Raw genomic sequence first — 16,486 nt, forward strand, 5'->3', positions numbered from 1 at the left:
AATTGCATTGGTGAGCTACACAGTGTAAGTCTGGAAGAAAAATCTACAGGGATTCAGATTTCTCCTTGTACAGATTTACAGTGGTATTTCAAAATATTCAGTGGAAGAAGAATAGATTGGGAGTGATTCAGTTTTTAAGTAGCATATTAAAATCTAGATTCATTCTGCAGTGTTTAATGTGCCAGCACTGCCCAATTGGAAGTGATTGGTCATTAATGTGATTGTAGTGGTTTCCAGTCTACCCACAGTTGCAAAATCAGGAATTTGCATGGTTTATGCCAGATTTTAAGCTGCATAGAGTTGCCTCAGGAGTTTGGTTTTTTTTTGTTTTTAATTGGATGTAGTGGAGAATAGCAGAGAAACTGAGAGGATGTATCAAGGTAGAAAATGTTTCATTTGTTCAGACAAAACCTGTTGTCAGTCCCTGATGCCTCTTCCAATATGTCTCCAAAAATAGTTTGTGGGTATGAGTGTTTGCAAAATGCAGGGTTGCATGTGGCTCTCCCTTCCTTCAGTCCCCAGTCAGGTAGTGCTACGACTGTGTAAGCAGCCCTGGCCATGACTTGTAAATCTGTAAATCTGTAGGTCTGTCAGTCTTATCCCTGGTGAGTGCCATTATCTCAAGTGTTTTCTGATGGCTACATCCATCCTTGTTCTCAGCACAGCCACTCTGAGTTGCTATTAGAATTTTAAATTATTTTTTGCCCCTTATTCAACTTTTCAAAAATAACTTTAAAAAATTATTAGTAAGATAGCACTACTTTCAACATTCACTCTCCTGTTTTTTGAGTCTGTTCATCTTTGGTTTACTGTTTGTCAATTGCCTATAATGAGAAGCAGTTTCCCACCACTCAGTGTTAGCACTTGGTTGTTGGGCACTGTTCTTGAAGTACTATAAGTACTATAGGGAGTTTATTTTTATTTTTTGTTCAGATATAAGCAATAAGCAGACATAGTGGAATGGATCACAGTTTGATTATTGATAACCTGCCTGTGTAAATACAGATTGCACAGCAGGTTTATCATTATTCTTATCTCCAGACACCCATTCCCTTTCTAGCCTGTAGCTGTTAGTGTTTTAAAGTGCAGTCTTCCCAACAGCAGCCTTGGGAGCTAAATGTTTTCATCTCTCAGTAGCTGAGGCTCTTCAACTTCCTAAAAATTGTATGTGAAAAGACTTCCAAGGGAGATGCTGGCTACAGATCAGTGTTTTTTATTCAGATTATATATAGCAAAATTCTTCATGGGGAGCTGGCATTGATCAGTTGAACTCTTCTGACTGAGCATCCTAACAGCCCCTGGAAAGGACTTTTGGTTTTGCTATGGACAGAGTTCAACAGCTACTTGGTTTGGGGAGGTTACATGAGTGGTCATGTTCAAATTTCTCTTAAGCTAAAGTAAAACAATCAATTTGACAGGAGGAGCATAGTTGCTTGACTAACTTCTGTCAAGGCAGAACTGTCCTATTATGCCAAAATTATTCTGTCTTTAGGTAGTTGTAATAGCTTATTTAAAAACTCTGTTAATAGTACTTAGTTGCAGATGATTTTGATGCTTAAAACTGTTCTTAAATTAAGTGGTCCTTACAGTTCTGTTAAGATCTGAAGTGACCACAGAACAAGATTATTGAAAGAAGGCTTGTAAGCAGGAGGAGATAGATGAAGAATCTGATTAAGAGATCGTTAGGTAGATTTTAGAAATAGAGAGGAATGAATCTGTAATATTTGTGAACATGGAAGAGAATGTTGAACAGGGGAAAAAAAAGGCAAAAAATACTTTTATCTTAAAAGGCTACGATGAACTATAAGTAATTTATGGCAGAAAGTGATAAATCTAGGAACTGTTTTAATTTTACATTAGCAAGTAAATATGGGGGAGGGGGTGTGTGCTTTCCAGAGCTTCACCTTGTTCATTACTGCTTCAAAAAAAGACAAAATGCAAACTGAAATGTTTCCATTTTAGTAGTTGTTTTTAAAAGGTATATCTTCAGGCATTTGGGATTTTCACATCATGTCCCCACTTTATTTGAGTTATCTGAAAAAAAAATCAGTCATAGCTGCAGCTACTGGAGTGGAAGAACACAGAAGAGGACGTTCTGGGTTCTACCACAGGGTTAGCCTAGAGCATGTATTTCATTATAGATTATCATCAGCTTAGCAAGCAGTGATTGTACAGGTGGCTTCTATGGCTTCACTTTCTTATTCCATGAAGGCTTATTTGGGATGCAAGTGGTTTACTTCAGTCATGATTGTCACTAGGAAGGCTCATTTCACATTATGGGGAGAGTCATGTTGGGAATACAAAAATGCATTTTAAAATACACATCTCTAAACTGATGCAAATACTGGTGGTGTAACATAACTGATGCAAGGCACCTTTTGTATGTGATAAGAAAAGATAATTGGATCAAAAGAAATCAATAAAACAGAGGTACTTTGAGTTCAGCCTTATGATGTCTGTAGTTTTCTCAGCACTATAAATTGTTCAGCCCCCTGGAAGATGTAGTTCATTTTGCAGTGAGGTAAATTCAGATAATTTGACTTCTCTTACTTTTCTGTCTCCTTCATTGGATGCACAGCTGTTGCAACTTACTTGAATAAGAGATGATAGTTTTGGGGTACAAACTAGCAGCTTTCAGGGCACTTTGCTGTGATTTGGGGTAAAATATTCTAAAGGCAAGAGAGGAACTTACCAAGGTGAGATAGTAAACTGAATAGCAAGGAGGAAGTGTATATCTTAGAGGTACACACTTGCTTCAGTGTCATCAGTGGCCAGAAACTGCATGCTGTGTCTTCTCTCTAGATGTGTTCTGAGGGTAGAATGGGCAGTGGGGCTCACTTGCCCTCTGTTTTCTCATTGCTTGTGCCTGTAGAACATCTCAAAGCCCTTCTCTGTCAGGGTAGAGGACATGTAAATTCTTAGTGTAAATAGTGGAATAGGAAGAGTAAATGCAAACAAGAATCCACCTTCTGCTTTGCTTCCTCAAGATTTTTCTTTAATTCTTTGATAGTCTTTACCCCAAATTATCCTGGCATTTATCACTTGTCACTTTGTTGCCTTTAGTCCAGACTTCTGATCTTAGGGATGCGTCTTGCTGACTCCCTTAATGCCCTCTTATCCAGGCAGGCCAAGTTTCTATGAAGTCACTTTACAGTTTACTTTAAAAATTAAGGATTTTAATTCCCAAATTGTGAAGAGGTTAAAAAAAAAGAAGTAAGGAAATGATAAAAAATTAAAACATGAATTTTGGTATCTCAGTTATTTTATTTGTCTGTACCAAGACATGCTTACTGGTTGGTTTGTTGTAGGGCTATTTCAAAAGCAGAGAGATTTAGCGGAGACAATGTAATCTACAAGCCACCAGGGGTAAGTGTAACTATGTATTTTATTTTGATTCTTGTGATTATATGTGAATACCAAAAAATGGAGACTGTATTCAGATCATTCATGTTACTGCATCTCAGATCTTAGTTTTATTCCATCACTAAATAGTGTGAGGAATAGGATCATAGAAATTAGTGTTTCTGAGCCAGTGAAAAAGATCAGTCTCACATATTAACAGTTAATGCACAGAACCTAAACCTATAGTTTGAAATATCCATGTCAAAAAATTTAATCTTTCTTTTTTTTTTTAATGCAGTCAACACATCATGTGTGTTCTGTTGAACTTTAAAATCTCTGAAACTGGTACACTTCATGTTTTTCAAAGCAAGTGACAGTTACTGTCTATTTTTATGACTGTTACTTAATTGTCTTGTATGCCTTAGTCCACAAGGGTTAAGAGCTCTTCTATTAATTAAAAAAAAAAAATAAGAAAAATAATTAATAAAATTAACTGTGGGTTAACAAACTCTCATAAACATAGTTTTACTGGAAGAAAAATTCAGTACAGAAGAAAACCTGAAAGAATTGCTTTATAGAGCCATACTATCTAAAACTCTGCTCCTTTCTCAAATTTACTGTATGAAAAGAGCTACTTACAAAAGAGGAAATAGATGCAAATAGACCTGAGGGGGAAGGGAGTTTCAAAGCATTTTTATTTTTTTCCAACCACAGAATTTATGAAGTTACCTAATTTATACAGCATTTCTGAATTAAGGTGTGCTTAATCATGGCCGCAGCTTGCGAAGTCATGCTTCACTTCACGTTAACCAAAATTGTAATTAAATTAAAGGATGCTAGCACTGAATTACAAGTTAAAGCTACTAGCAAATAAAGGAAAATTATTATTTATTCATATCTCTTTGGAAAAGCAAATGTAAAATACCAGTTTCAAGCTCTGTAGGATGTTAGGAGAGGGTTTTGATGAGTCTCTGTAACTATCAGCATTCACTGAAGCATCTCACTATCTGCATTTAGTTTAGGTGTGGAGATATTCTTTCTCAGCCTAGCAGAAAGCAGAAATCTAAGTAGCCCTTACTTGAAGCATCCCTAATTTGAAAACAAAGTATCTCTGATTATTTATGAATTGTCTTATAAATTGGAGTTAACTGCATAAATTGTATGTAATATTTATTTTCTGTTTGTACTTTTATCACATATTTAATAGAAATCTTGCATGCACAAGGTTGAATATTGGTGTAAGATTTGTTTTAAATATTTGTATGAATATTGTAATTTTATGTTGAGTAGGTAATCTTTGTAGGCAGCAATGTCATTTTTACTGTTTCTCATCCTACTGTATTTTTCTTTTCAACAGGAAAATGCTCCAGATATGGTGTATTTAGGCTCACTAACCAATTTTGATTTGATTTATGCATGGACACAAGATAAATGTGTACCACTAGTTCGAGAAATCACATTTGAAAATGGAGAGGTAAGACTTTTTCTACTATTCTACATTTGGGGTTTCTTTCTTGAAATGAAAATGTCTCTTTCAATTCCGTATCAAAGAACTTTGTGTATTTTGGTTTAGACAGAAAATGGCTGTCAGATAATGTCTTTTCATTCTTTAGGATCTTTTTGGTTACTCTTGAAATTCACTGGAGGCAGATCTGTAGTAGATTTATACACTACCAAAGTAAGAAGCTATAATTACAGAACTATTAAGGTTGGGAAAGACTTCTAAGATCATTGAGTCCAGCAGTTAACCCAGCACCACTGTCCTCAGCACTAAACCTTGTCCCCAGGTGCCACATCCACGTTTTTTTAAGCACTTCCAAGAATGGTGATTCTACCACTTCCCTGAGCAGGCTGTTCCAGTGCTTCACAACCCTTTCCATGGAGAATTTTTTCCCAATATCCAATCTAAACCTATCCTGGTGCAACCTGAGGTCATTTCCTCTTCTCCTGTCACTTGTTACCTGGGAGAAGAGGCCAGCCCCCACCTTGCTACAGCCTTCTTTCAGGCAGGTGTAGAGAGCAACAGGGTCTCCTCTGAGCCTCCTTTTCTCCAGGCTAAACACCCCCGGCTCCCTCCCATTGATGTTAATGTGAGTGGTAGAAAGATATTACTGTATTAACCACTTCCAAAGCACTATCTGATAAATAAGCACATTAAATGGTGGCTGACCATGGAATCTTCTGGGAATGGTAATGAAAACTATATGGGGCTTTTATTTTCAATCTGTGTAAAAGCACTGGTAGCTTAATCTTTTTAGTTTCATGTGTTGTTTCCCATGCTTTTCTTCTTTTAGCTGCAATTGGTAGAATTTGGGAGTTTGTTTTTAAACATCTTTTCTTCTCATTATTATTATTTCTTTCAAGGCTTTTTTCTTTTCTTATGTAACTTATTCTTCTTTCGTCCATATCCAACTCCATATTTCATTTTGTTCTTTGTAAAATAAACAATGGGGAAAAAAGCCCTTAGAAAAATAACAAGTTTGCAGCATCTCAAAAGGAGTATTTGTACATAGGTACAGAATCTGTTAGAAAATCTGCCAAGGTTTGTCACAAATTATGGTACATTGTCCATATTGGATGAGAAACCAGAGAATCAGTCGTGATTCATTCATGGTTTGCGCACTTAATTATTTTTATCCTGAATCTGCTGTTCTGGGCACATGCAGCACTTCAGGTTTCATGGCAGAGGGAGGGACAGGGTGATTTTACTTAGGCCATGTTTATTGACTGTTTTCTAGTCAATCCTGCCAGCTTTTATTGGAAAGCTCTGATAGTTAACAAATCTTAATTCTTCATTTGCAACTCAATATGTAAAAGATGCCAACATGTTAACATCTAACAGAAGTGTGTGGTAGATTTTCAGTGTACTTTTTACATGGTGAAACAGGATTCTGAGCCTTGGAAGCCAAGGTTCATCACTGTTAGCTTGTACTACATTCTGTTGTGGCTTCTCTGGTTGTTCCCTTTACCTTTGATCGTGTTTGCTTAGGCAGATAGTTAGAATTGCAATAAATAGAATTGCCTGGCAAAGTTTGTTTAAAAATTTCAGTGTTGCTGGTATGCAAATAAATTTAAACATGCCAAAAATTGAGATATTTCTGCATGCTAAGATTGTACAGTTATTTAAATGGACTCTTACTATGCATACTGCACAATATTACAAGATAAAAATATGAAGTGCTGTGACTGTTAAACTGTATTGATGGCACTAGAATACACTTTAAGCACCCAGTAATTGAGCTCTCAAGCAGGGTCTGCTCGAGGACTGCCCATTTGAGACAGTTCTTGTGCTTGACTGGCAAAGGCTGTTGGGATCAGGGTGTTATTCAGAAGAAATTCCTGTTTAACTGGAATCAGGCTGTGTAGTTCTGTGTTAAATGGCTGCAGTGAACCTGTGTTGTCCAACGGTGGTGCTGAGCTGTCAGGTTTGGAACCAGTAAGAAGCTTCTCAAAGGCACACAGAAGTGATGTGGGAAGCTGAGGTCTAATGGAAAGTCTTCTGATTTTCCTAGTGCTTAACAACACAGTAGCTTTTGAGGGAGCTTCCACTTGTCCTGCCTGGTCACTGAGACATGATATGAAAGCTGGAATAGCACAGGAAACAAAGGGAGGTATCTCATAGAAGGGCTAAAATTAGCAAGGTTCACACAGCTGTTCTTAAAGCCTGTTTGGAGATGAATTGATCTTGTGAATGTAACTTGCTGAGGTTGTCATTTTAGCTGCTTGCAAGCAACAGAAAACCTTAGAGCCAGAATACCAAGCTGTTTAGGAGTTCTCCCTCTGGAAATGCACTTCTTGCTGAAGTGAGGGAAATGGAGTCATAATTATAGTGGTACAAAATGGACTTTTTCCCATCCTGTAGTAGGAGGCTGAGACCCAGCTGAATGTGTGTGTGTAAAAATGAGAATGAACAAAAATGATTAGTTGTTGTTTTAGGGATTGGATTTCAAGAGCACTGAAGTTCTGGGGATCTCTGCAGTCTTCTGTTTAAAAAACTATGCTTCAACTTACCTGATGGACTTGGTTGAAGGGAGAACAAGAGCCATTTCATCTACCCTGTGTAACTGGCTGCCTACTGATAGGGGAAGTCTTTCCTTCAACTTACTGCAAATTGATATCTGAAAGAATATCTGAAGAAACCCTTCTATTTGGTAGCAGAATAAGCCACTACTATCTTTCCCAAAAAGCACAGTTTTTGTGCTGATGTAGGCTAGAATCAAAGCAATAGCAGCACTTGCTTGTTATACCAGTTGTGCAAATGAAGGATAGACAACTGTAGGCATTTCTTACATGGTAAATGATTATTTCTTCAATCAGGCTGTAGTGAGTTGAGATGACAAAAATCACTTTTAGAGCAAGCAAGTGTTTGTGTTTTGCTTGATTAAAAGAAGATTCTGAATAAATTATTCAAGGCACTTCTGTTTTTATCTGTCTGTGGGCAGAGGTTTTAAAAGGCTGCAAGAACGGATTCATATGGGGAACTAAAGTTTGCCTGTCCAGCAAAGGATGACCAGTCAGGACACAGTTCCTGGCAGGAGAGCAGCACTTGATCATAACTGCTCTGGCTGTGTCATTAGCTTCTGCTTTTCTCTTTTTTAGTGAGGAGGGAATAGAGTTATTCGAAGACACTTCTTGTGTTATGCTAAGAAACCACCAATTTAGTATATGAATAAGCTAGAACTGGGTTCTAGACTACACCCTCAGCCTTCTGTAGCATTTAACAACCATGGTGCTCAGGCCTAATTGTGGTTTCTCTGGAGCTGCTGTGTTTCCTCAGAATGGGGTTATTTCTTTTGCACAAGTATTCCAGTGGAAGCGTATCCCTTCCCAAAATGCTGATAATGACTTGCTCTCATCCTTTGTCTGTTGTATATGAATAAGAGGGAGGAAACATGGTTACTGTATCACTTGGGTATCTCAGAGGAAGGGTCAGCAGTTAACATCTTTGGCCTTGCTCTTTTGCCTGTTTTTAAAGTGGAGATCTCACTGAATTTGAAAATTGTTGGAATCACTTAATTTGGTGCCCTTAAGAAGTGGAAGAAATTAGTTTGTCCTTTGTTTTCTGTGCAGGAACTGACAGAAGAAGGCCTTCCTTTTCTCATACTTTTCCACATGAAAGATGACTTGGAGAGTTTAGAGAAATTTCAACAGGAGGTTGCACGGCAGTTAATAGGTGAAAAAGGTTTGTAATAATTCCCACTACTTCTTGGTTTTACTGGTATAATTTTTTTCAGACAACTCAGGGGAGTGGAAGCAAAGGCCCAACAGAATTGTAGCTTTCAAGCTCTTGAGACTGAAGGGCTTGATGCGTTTTTGACAGTGAGGACCAACTCCTCTGGAAATTATTAAAATTGATGCACAATTTATTAGTAAGTAACTTTCAGAAATCCTTCTTATCTGAATGACTTAATGTGTTTTGAGAGGGCATTAACAAAGCTTCAGTTTGTAATACAGAAAAAAAAACACTTTAGGAAATCTATTATTTTGGTGGTGTTGCTTAGTCAGACCTATTTTCAGGTTCTGCATGTTGTATCTAGCTAATATCTCCACCTTTGTAATACTTAGGAAAGTGGTTTCAAATGGGTTTCAAGATGATAATAATAAAAAATCCTAACATGGGTTTTTTTCTGCTCACAATGTTAAGGTACAATAAACTTCCTCCATGCTGACTGTGACAAATTCAGGCACCCGCTCCTCCACATTCAGAAGACTCCAGCAGACTGCCCTGTCATTGCCATTGATAGCTTCAGGCACATGTATGTCTTTCCAGACTTCAGTGACTTGTCGTAAGTATTTTTCTTGGTGCATTTTAATTTGAGAGGAGCAAGTGAAAAGGCTCCTACTTTAATCAGTACTGTGGTAGGAAGATGTAAATCTGGGGACGCTAAGGCTGCCTCTGTGTGATTTAGTGTCAGAACCTTATAGCAGGATGATCTGGCGTGAAGTCATTGTTTAAATGGAGTTGTATTACTTTATGCAAGAAAAGAATCTCGTATGAAGATTCTTTTCCACCATGGTTAGGCATTTGGAGCCTGGCATGGCATTCTTAGTAGTGATCTAGATATCTCAACTTTAAAAGATTAAAAATACTACATGGGATGTGAAGTACTGTGTTGTTCAGGGATTACTGTAAAAAGCAGCATGTAGTAATTCCCAGCCTGCTGGTTTAGGTTTTCCTGCAGTGCAATTCTAGCCTTCCTGCATTAGTCTACACCTGGAAAGTTGGCAAAGAAATAGTTGTTTGGGTTTGTGAAATTTTCCATGTGCAACATGGAAAATGGCCAAACACTGGCATGTTTATCTGGATAAAATATGTTACAGCAAAATACCTGGGTGCTTAGGTGAAATACTGCTGGGATAACCCTCATTACCTCAGCCTGACTATGGTGCCTGGCCTTGGAAGCAGGTGTTCTGTCTGGCATGGGTCAGTCAAGGAATGAAGATGTGTAAATGTTCTCTTCAGGGGCTTTCAGCCTGAGACAAGTGCTCTGTTTCTGTATTCTGGTTGGGTGTTAAAAAAACCTCCAGTTTCTGCAGCTGCACATACACTGCCTGCTAACTCCGGGTTAGATGTCTAGGCTGGATATTTCATTTTTGTCAAAACCAAGGATTCAGACTTAGCATGCAATGTCAATGTAATATCATGTTTAGTTCTGCTATTCCAGGAGACATTCTTCTACCTGAGATACTGACACCTGGGAGGAGAGTTTGAACTTACCTTCTTTTTGCAGTTCTCCACAGGCTCATCTATAAAATGTTGTCTCTGATGTATCTTGAATAGTGCTTTTCAAATATCTGAAGCCATGTATGTTGAAATTCTTGATAAGTGACTATTTTTCTCCCTGTGTTTCTGTTTCATTGGAAGATTGTATTCACTGCACACCCTGGCAAAAAAATAGGATATTTGCATTTTAAAACCTCTATTTTTATTGGCACTTTTTAAACAGCCCTAAAACAAATTAACAAAACAGAGAGGTAGTAGAGATGTTTAGTTTAGACTTTGATGTTCTGTTTCTTAAATGTTCAGTTTCTGTGAAACACTGTCAGAATAATGAGAGCTACTTGCTTGATGTGTACCAGTTGTCACTTACAAATGAAGCTGAAGGAGAGATGTCAGGATTGTTGACAGTTGCCTAATGATAAAAAATTACTCAACCTTACTCTAGGATGTTGAGCTGATATATAGAAATAGCAAAACACAATTTGGGAACAAGAAGAGCTTGGAGCTCCTGGGAAGATACTCTTTTGTATATATGTGGTTTGGATGTTTTTGTTGCTTCTTGGGTGATTTTGTATGGTGGTTTTATTTTTTAATAATAAGTAAAATCTTAATTCTGAGACCTTCATCTACCACTTCAGTAACCTTCTGTATTCTTTCATAAACTGGCCCCAGGCTGTCTCATGTAACCTCAGTGCTGCCACCAGCCAATAGGGTTTGGATATGGCGCTTTGAGAGCTGGGCTACTAAAAGATTTCCTCTCTCTTTAGGGAGCTCATTGTCTTTTTGGGGAATAGGCACTTGGCAGGCAAATGAGACCATCACTATTTTATCCTCATCTGTTGGCAACCTGGCCCTATTCATCCTGCTGTTCCAGGCTGGAAATGATAGCAGGGAGTGTCCAACAGATAGGTTGTAGCTTCAGCAAGAGCAGGCTGAGCTACACAAGGCTGCAGGCGCTGAGTGCCCTTGCTGCATTAGGAGAGGAGAATGTCTCCAGCAATGTGCCTGCCCTAGAACAGGGGCAGGAGCCCAAGGAAAAGCAGGGAGCAGTAAGTCTGCTGTCCCTATAACCAGGCTGCAATGAACCACTTTTTCTCCATTGGTACTAATTCATGATCTCACCTGGGATGGGAAGAGACCTCTTAAAGTACCAGTGTAATACTGATTGGTTACAGACATTGCTGTAATGATACCCTCTGAATCAATATTTGCTGCATTTTATTCATAGCATTTTCTGGTGATCTTAAACATTGCTGATAGTTTGTCTGACCACACTTTCTTCCTCTTTCCTACATGTAATTAATTTCATGAAAGACTCTGTACAAAACCTGTGTCCATTCACACATTACCTTTAGATTTCATGCAGAGTGCCCACACTAGAATTTTTTATCTCATCTTTAATACTTACTAGATTAACTCTTCACTTTGAGATTTTTAGTCAACTTGACATTTCACAAATAAAACTGGATGCTGTAGTTTAGCACGTTTGCTGTGGGTGACAGTAGATGATCTCAGATTAGATTTACATTGATATCCTCTTAGTGCTTATCTGTGGTGTGTGTGCAGTTGCTGAGGCAGTAGAGAGCCTTTCAAAGATGTTTTGTCAATAGTGCTCCCCAAGTGTCATTTGTATCTGTAAACTGTGCATTTGGAACCTGCTGTTCCCTCTTACATTACGGTTAGTGGGGAGCTGAAGGGAGTTCACAATGAAGTTATTGGCTGGTACAGCTCTGTGGGAGTTATTGAAAAGATGAAATACTTGCTGTGTTCTCAAGAGACAGTGGAAAGAAAAAGAAGCTGGTGGGATACCTTAGCAAACCATGTGGCTCCCTGTCCTCTATTAATCACCTAAAAGTAGGCATAGTGTGCTAGGTAAACAGAAGTTGGCTACTCTAAGCAGTGCACTTCAAATCTCCTGTGTTTGGACTTAACTTGTAATAAACATGTGGATGTTTCTGTTGAATTTGTTCCAGAGTTCCAGGTAAACTGAAGCAATTTGTACTAGACTTGCATTCTGGAAAATTGCATAGAGAGTTTCATCATGGCCCTGATCCAACTGATGTAGCACCTGGTCAGGTAAGGTTACAGCAAATGCATTTCATTTGGCCATTTAGTAAAGACCTTTTTATTACTCTTTGTCAGAGCTGTACCTTCTGGTATATTTGTACTTTTAACTTCTGTCTTTTGAAAGAGAAAAATCTATTAACAGAAGCATAACATTACCACCTTTGCTTGGCTCCTCACCCTTCTTTGGGTGAAGGCAGGGAGTATCAGGGGTAGTAGGCATTAGGGTAATATGGTACCTGTTTGCCTTGAATAAGGGAAGAGTATAAGAATATTTATTTTCTCCACTGAAACAGGAGATCTTGGGCTGGATGACTCTGACTTCACAGAGCTGCTCTTAGGCTCTCCTGTGACTTCAGTGCAAAAGCTGATAATCCATCATAGCTGCATTATTTCCCACACAACACACTACTAGAGGGTGCTTCTAAGGGGAAACAACAATTGAATATTTTATATATTACCAGTATAAGCAGGAAGCAAATTATTAGAGCATCAAGAAAGGATGGGTGAGCAGTAATAGGCATTACTGCTTTTGTTAATGCGGTTGACAAACACCATTAGCAGTGCTCACAGGCTGCACTTGTCAGTTTGATTTCCTCATGGTTCTTCTCAAAGCTTGTCATGTTGTGTAATTACATGCCTGGAAGTCACTTCTGGGATCTCTTCAGAAACACAACTACGAGATCCTTCTCCAGACAAAAGTCAGAAGGCCCTCAGTGTCAGAAAAGAAAGGACATGACCAGCCCCATATCCCTCTGCTCATTGCAGTCTTCTAATGGTGTCTCTTTCAGCCTTGTATCTTCTTGATACTCCACTCAGCTCACAAGCTTGGGGTCCTGCTGAAAAGTGCAAATTTAACTGTCAGGGAACATTTTCTCTAGCTTGGGCACCCTCCAAAGAAAGAACCGTTTTTAAACACTTTGTTCAAGGTATATGTGGTGTTGTCCAGGGCTCAAAGAGCCACTTTGGTCCCAGAGGAGCCCTGGTGCCCTTGTGCTGGGGAGCCTTGGGCCATTCCATGGCTGAGGGACAGAAACTATTTATAGCTACAGGCTCCTTTTCCTGCTCATGTGTGGAATGTGGTAAGGATGGCACTGCTCTAAGTCGATTGAGTGCAGCCTCCTGTTTCCCTGCTCAAAAGATTTAAAAGTGTGAAAGCCCTGGAGGGTTTGCCTTGGCCAAGAGAATGACTGCTTTGAATGTTGTCATGACTGGCTGTGAAAACACGTGGGCTGAATTGTCTCAGCAGTAATTCATTTGAGTTGTAGTTCCCTGTGTTTCTCAGAAATTCATTGAGCAACCAGAATTCAGGTCATCAGGAGGAGGGGCAGAAATAAGGGCTGGGATTGAGGCATAGCCAGGCACTTGCCCTGAGGAGGAGGCTTGGCCAGGGAAGGAGGAAGCCTATGGAGTCCCTGGATCCTGCTGCCTGCCCGTCTGGGCACAGGAACCAGAGCTGCAGGCTCTCTCTTGCCTCATTTCTGCCTTGAAAAATGCACACAAAATCTGGGATGTTTACATTCCCATCTCTGTATGGCATCCTGCCATCTTGTGGAAGATGTGGATGCAATGGAAATAAATACTGGCACTCACTAAACTGGAGGCTGCTGTCGTGGGTCACCTATGCCCCTTGAATTGCATGTATTTTTGTATGGGGTGTTTTCTTTTAGTTTCCATGGAAAAGCAATTCTAAAATACTTCTGCAGTGAAGTCACTTCTGCCCTGGTATATCTCATAAAACACATGCAGATAAATCTAGAATGCCCCCAAAGCCAGTGGTGGATTAAAGCAAATACACAGTGGGGTACATTTGAAATACTTCTGTGTGACTTGTACAGAAACTCATGTGATGGCTGTTGCCCTTGAGATGTTACAACAAAAGGAATATCCTAAACTGGAATTGCTTAATTAATGTGTGTGTCTGTGTTCCACCTACTTGGGACTCTGAACATACCTTCCAAAAAAATCCCCAAACTCAATTTATGAGGATGCTGCACATTTCTGCATTCCCATAATGCTAGAAATTCATTTAATGGAGATGAATGATTATTAGTCTAACAAACAATTTTACTGTTTGTTCTGTTTTTCAGCCAATTCAGGATTTAGCAAGCAGCCCACCAGAGAGCTCATTCCAGAAACTGGCACCCAGTGAACATAGGTACACCTTATTGAGGGAAAAAGATGAACTTTAAAAAACTTGAAATAATCTTGCAAGCCTTTCAGACAGCAGCATTGACTTCTGTGTGGTGGAAATAGTAAACCTATATTTTCATAATTCTATGTGTATTTTTATTTTGAATAAACTGAAAAATAATTTTTTCTCCCCAGGCTTGTAAATACATTTGTTTGGTGGGTCATTCTGTACAGCATCTTTCAAACAGTACATTCTTAATGCTATAGTAAAATATCAGAGACCCATCCAGACTCTTGATCTAACTCTGTAAAACTTTTATAATCCAAATGAAGGTATCCTTGCCAGAGACATGCTGTTAACTTGCACTATCCCATTAAATAGGACTTTTGGGTTGTTTTCTGTGTAACCTTGGTAGTATGTGCTTTTTCTTCTTCTGTGAACAGCTATCCTGGTAATCTATTTCTTTGTCACATTTTTCTCCAACTTAAGAGGGTCTTCTATTCTGGATACTTGGGAGGGGAATAAATTAAAGTTTTACAGAATCTTGTGTGGTGCTTTACTGGCTGTAAATATCTAAGCAATTTAACAATCCAGAATATTAAAATACCAAGTGAGGAGAGGACAAGTTCTGATGATAATGGCTGTATTTTGAATGAAGGGGCTGTACTGACCTGCTCCGATTTCCTGGAACTAAGATTGTTATGCTGCCCACGAGATTGTGGTAAAAGGACAGGAATGTTAAAAACCTTTCAGAATCAGAGAGGACTAGGACTGGACTGGTATCTGAGTTTGTCAGTCCTAAATTTTTATCTGTATGTATGTTACCATTAGTCTCTGGGTATTTTGGGTTTGTTTATTTTTTTTTCCTTCTGGGTTCCTGCCTTCCTGGCAGACACTGTTCAAACAACCATTAGAAGTTTTCTGTTACTCTTTGCCTGGCTTGTGCCTTACTTATTGTGTACTCTTTGAATTCTGCTCTGAAGAAGGAATTACCATTTTCCTTGTGGCATTCTGTTACGGGCTTTTCTCAATGAACCTTCAAGCTGCTGGGTGAGGTGAACATACAGTAACTGTGAGAGGGCAGAATATCTCTTGATTTGTGCTGCATTGCTGGAGATTACTGGATTTGTACACTTACTGCACAGACTGTATGTCTGTGACTTGGGCCCCAGGGTTCAGTGTCCTTGGAAGCAAGTTTGTTCTGTGGACAGGTGCAACACTGGGTTCTGGTTTACTTAGGAAAGTGCCCCAGCCTGTGCAGTCACTGCTCAGGACCATTTTGCCTCTCAGCTCGATGCCACTGGCTCAGTTATTGACAGAGGACATGACAGAGTTAGTGACATGGTCCTGTGCAGCTGTGGCAAAAGTTGATCCCACGACAGGCTCCTGACTCAAGCCCCTGCAGCACCAGGCACAGCAGATTTCTAGGGAGCATTTCTGAGGACAGAGTTGCTGGTACTACACTAAGCTACAGCTGACTATGCAGCTGCAGAGTTGGGAGCTAAAACAGTATGGCAAAGCTTTTTTACAGCTATACTTTTTTGTTGGTTTTGTGAATCTGCATTTTGGAGTGCACATAAAATGCTTGAAAGCCAGGTCTTCTCCTGCCCCATTCTCCATCTCATCACAAATCAAGCATTTTTGGCAGCTGAGTCATACTGCCTTCCAGCTGAAATCAAAAGATGTGAGCAGGGTGTGGTTTTAAGGCTGACACTTATTATTTGCAAGTCTGTGTTATGCAATTCTTACATGATACCTGCAAGTACTTACCTTACTCCTCTGAGGCTCCTATTTTTCCTTGAGATTCTTGGAGGAATGGGATTTATAACTGCTGTTTGGTGGAAAATACTTAAACTTCTCTTTCTGAAGAGAGATGATCATCATCCACCCAGCAGTCCACTGGCTGGTGCTTTCAGCTAGGAAGTGCAAGAGATGAGCCCCCTCTGCCCTTCCTTTATTCAAGTTTGCTTTTAAGGGTAAGGACTTTCTCCCAGAGCTTTGGCATCCCCAGCACTAGGCTGAGGATTAGATGTAACAGTTTTATGACAGTTCCATGCTCAAGTAATTTTGGTGCATTCATTGGAGTTGGACCTGATAGTCCTGAGTTCTTGATGACCACTGACCCAGCTGCAGCAGTGCTCGAGTCCCTTTTCTCTTTGCAGGCAGGATGTTGAACAGCTAAAGCTGAGCTGGGCTTGCCCATTCTGCTGAGGGGCATTTGAGCC

The 16,486-nt window shown here is 39.4% G+C and overlaps 1 protein-coding gene across 1 annotated transcript in view; it reads left to right on the top strand.

Annotated features, from left to right (window-relative positions):
- The window catches only part of ERP44 (endoplasmic reticulum protein 44), a 47,577-nt gene extending 32,774 nt beyond the window's left edge, over positions 1-14,803 (top strand). Inside the window, exons 7-12 of the mRNA XM_054629561.2 lie at positions 3,309-3,366; positions 4,700-4,816; positions 8,413-8,524; positions 8,987-9,128; positions 12,037-12,139; positions 14,218-14,803. Of these exons, the coding sequence (XP_054485536.1) occupies positions 3,309-3,366; positions 4,700-4,816; positions 8,413-8,524; positions 8,987-9,128; positions 12,037-12,139; positions 14,218-14,319 (634 nt within the window). The 3' untranslated portion in view covers positions 14,320-14,803. The remainder of the gene's footprint in view (positions 1-3,308; positions 3,367-4,699; positions 4,817-8,412; positions 8,525-8,986; positions 9,129-12,036; positions 12,140-14,217) is intronic.
- Positions 14,804-16,486: the final 1,683 nt, after the last annotated feature.

The sequence above is a fragment of the Agelaius phoeniceus genome, chromosome 1 (assembly GCF_051311805.1).
Source record: "Agelaius phoeniceus isolate bAgePho1 chromosome 1, bAgePho1.hap1, whole genome shotgun sequence".
Classification (NCBI taxonomy): domain Eukaryota; kingdom Metazoa; phylum Chordata; class Aves; order Passeriformes; family Icteridae; genus Agelaius; species Agelaius phoeniceus.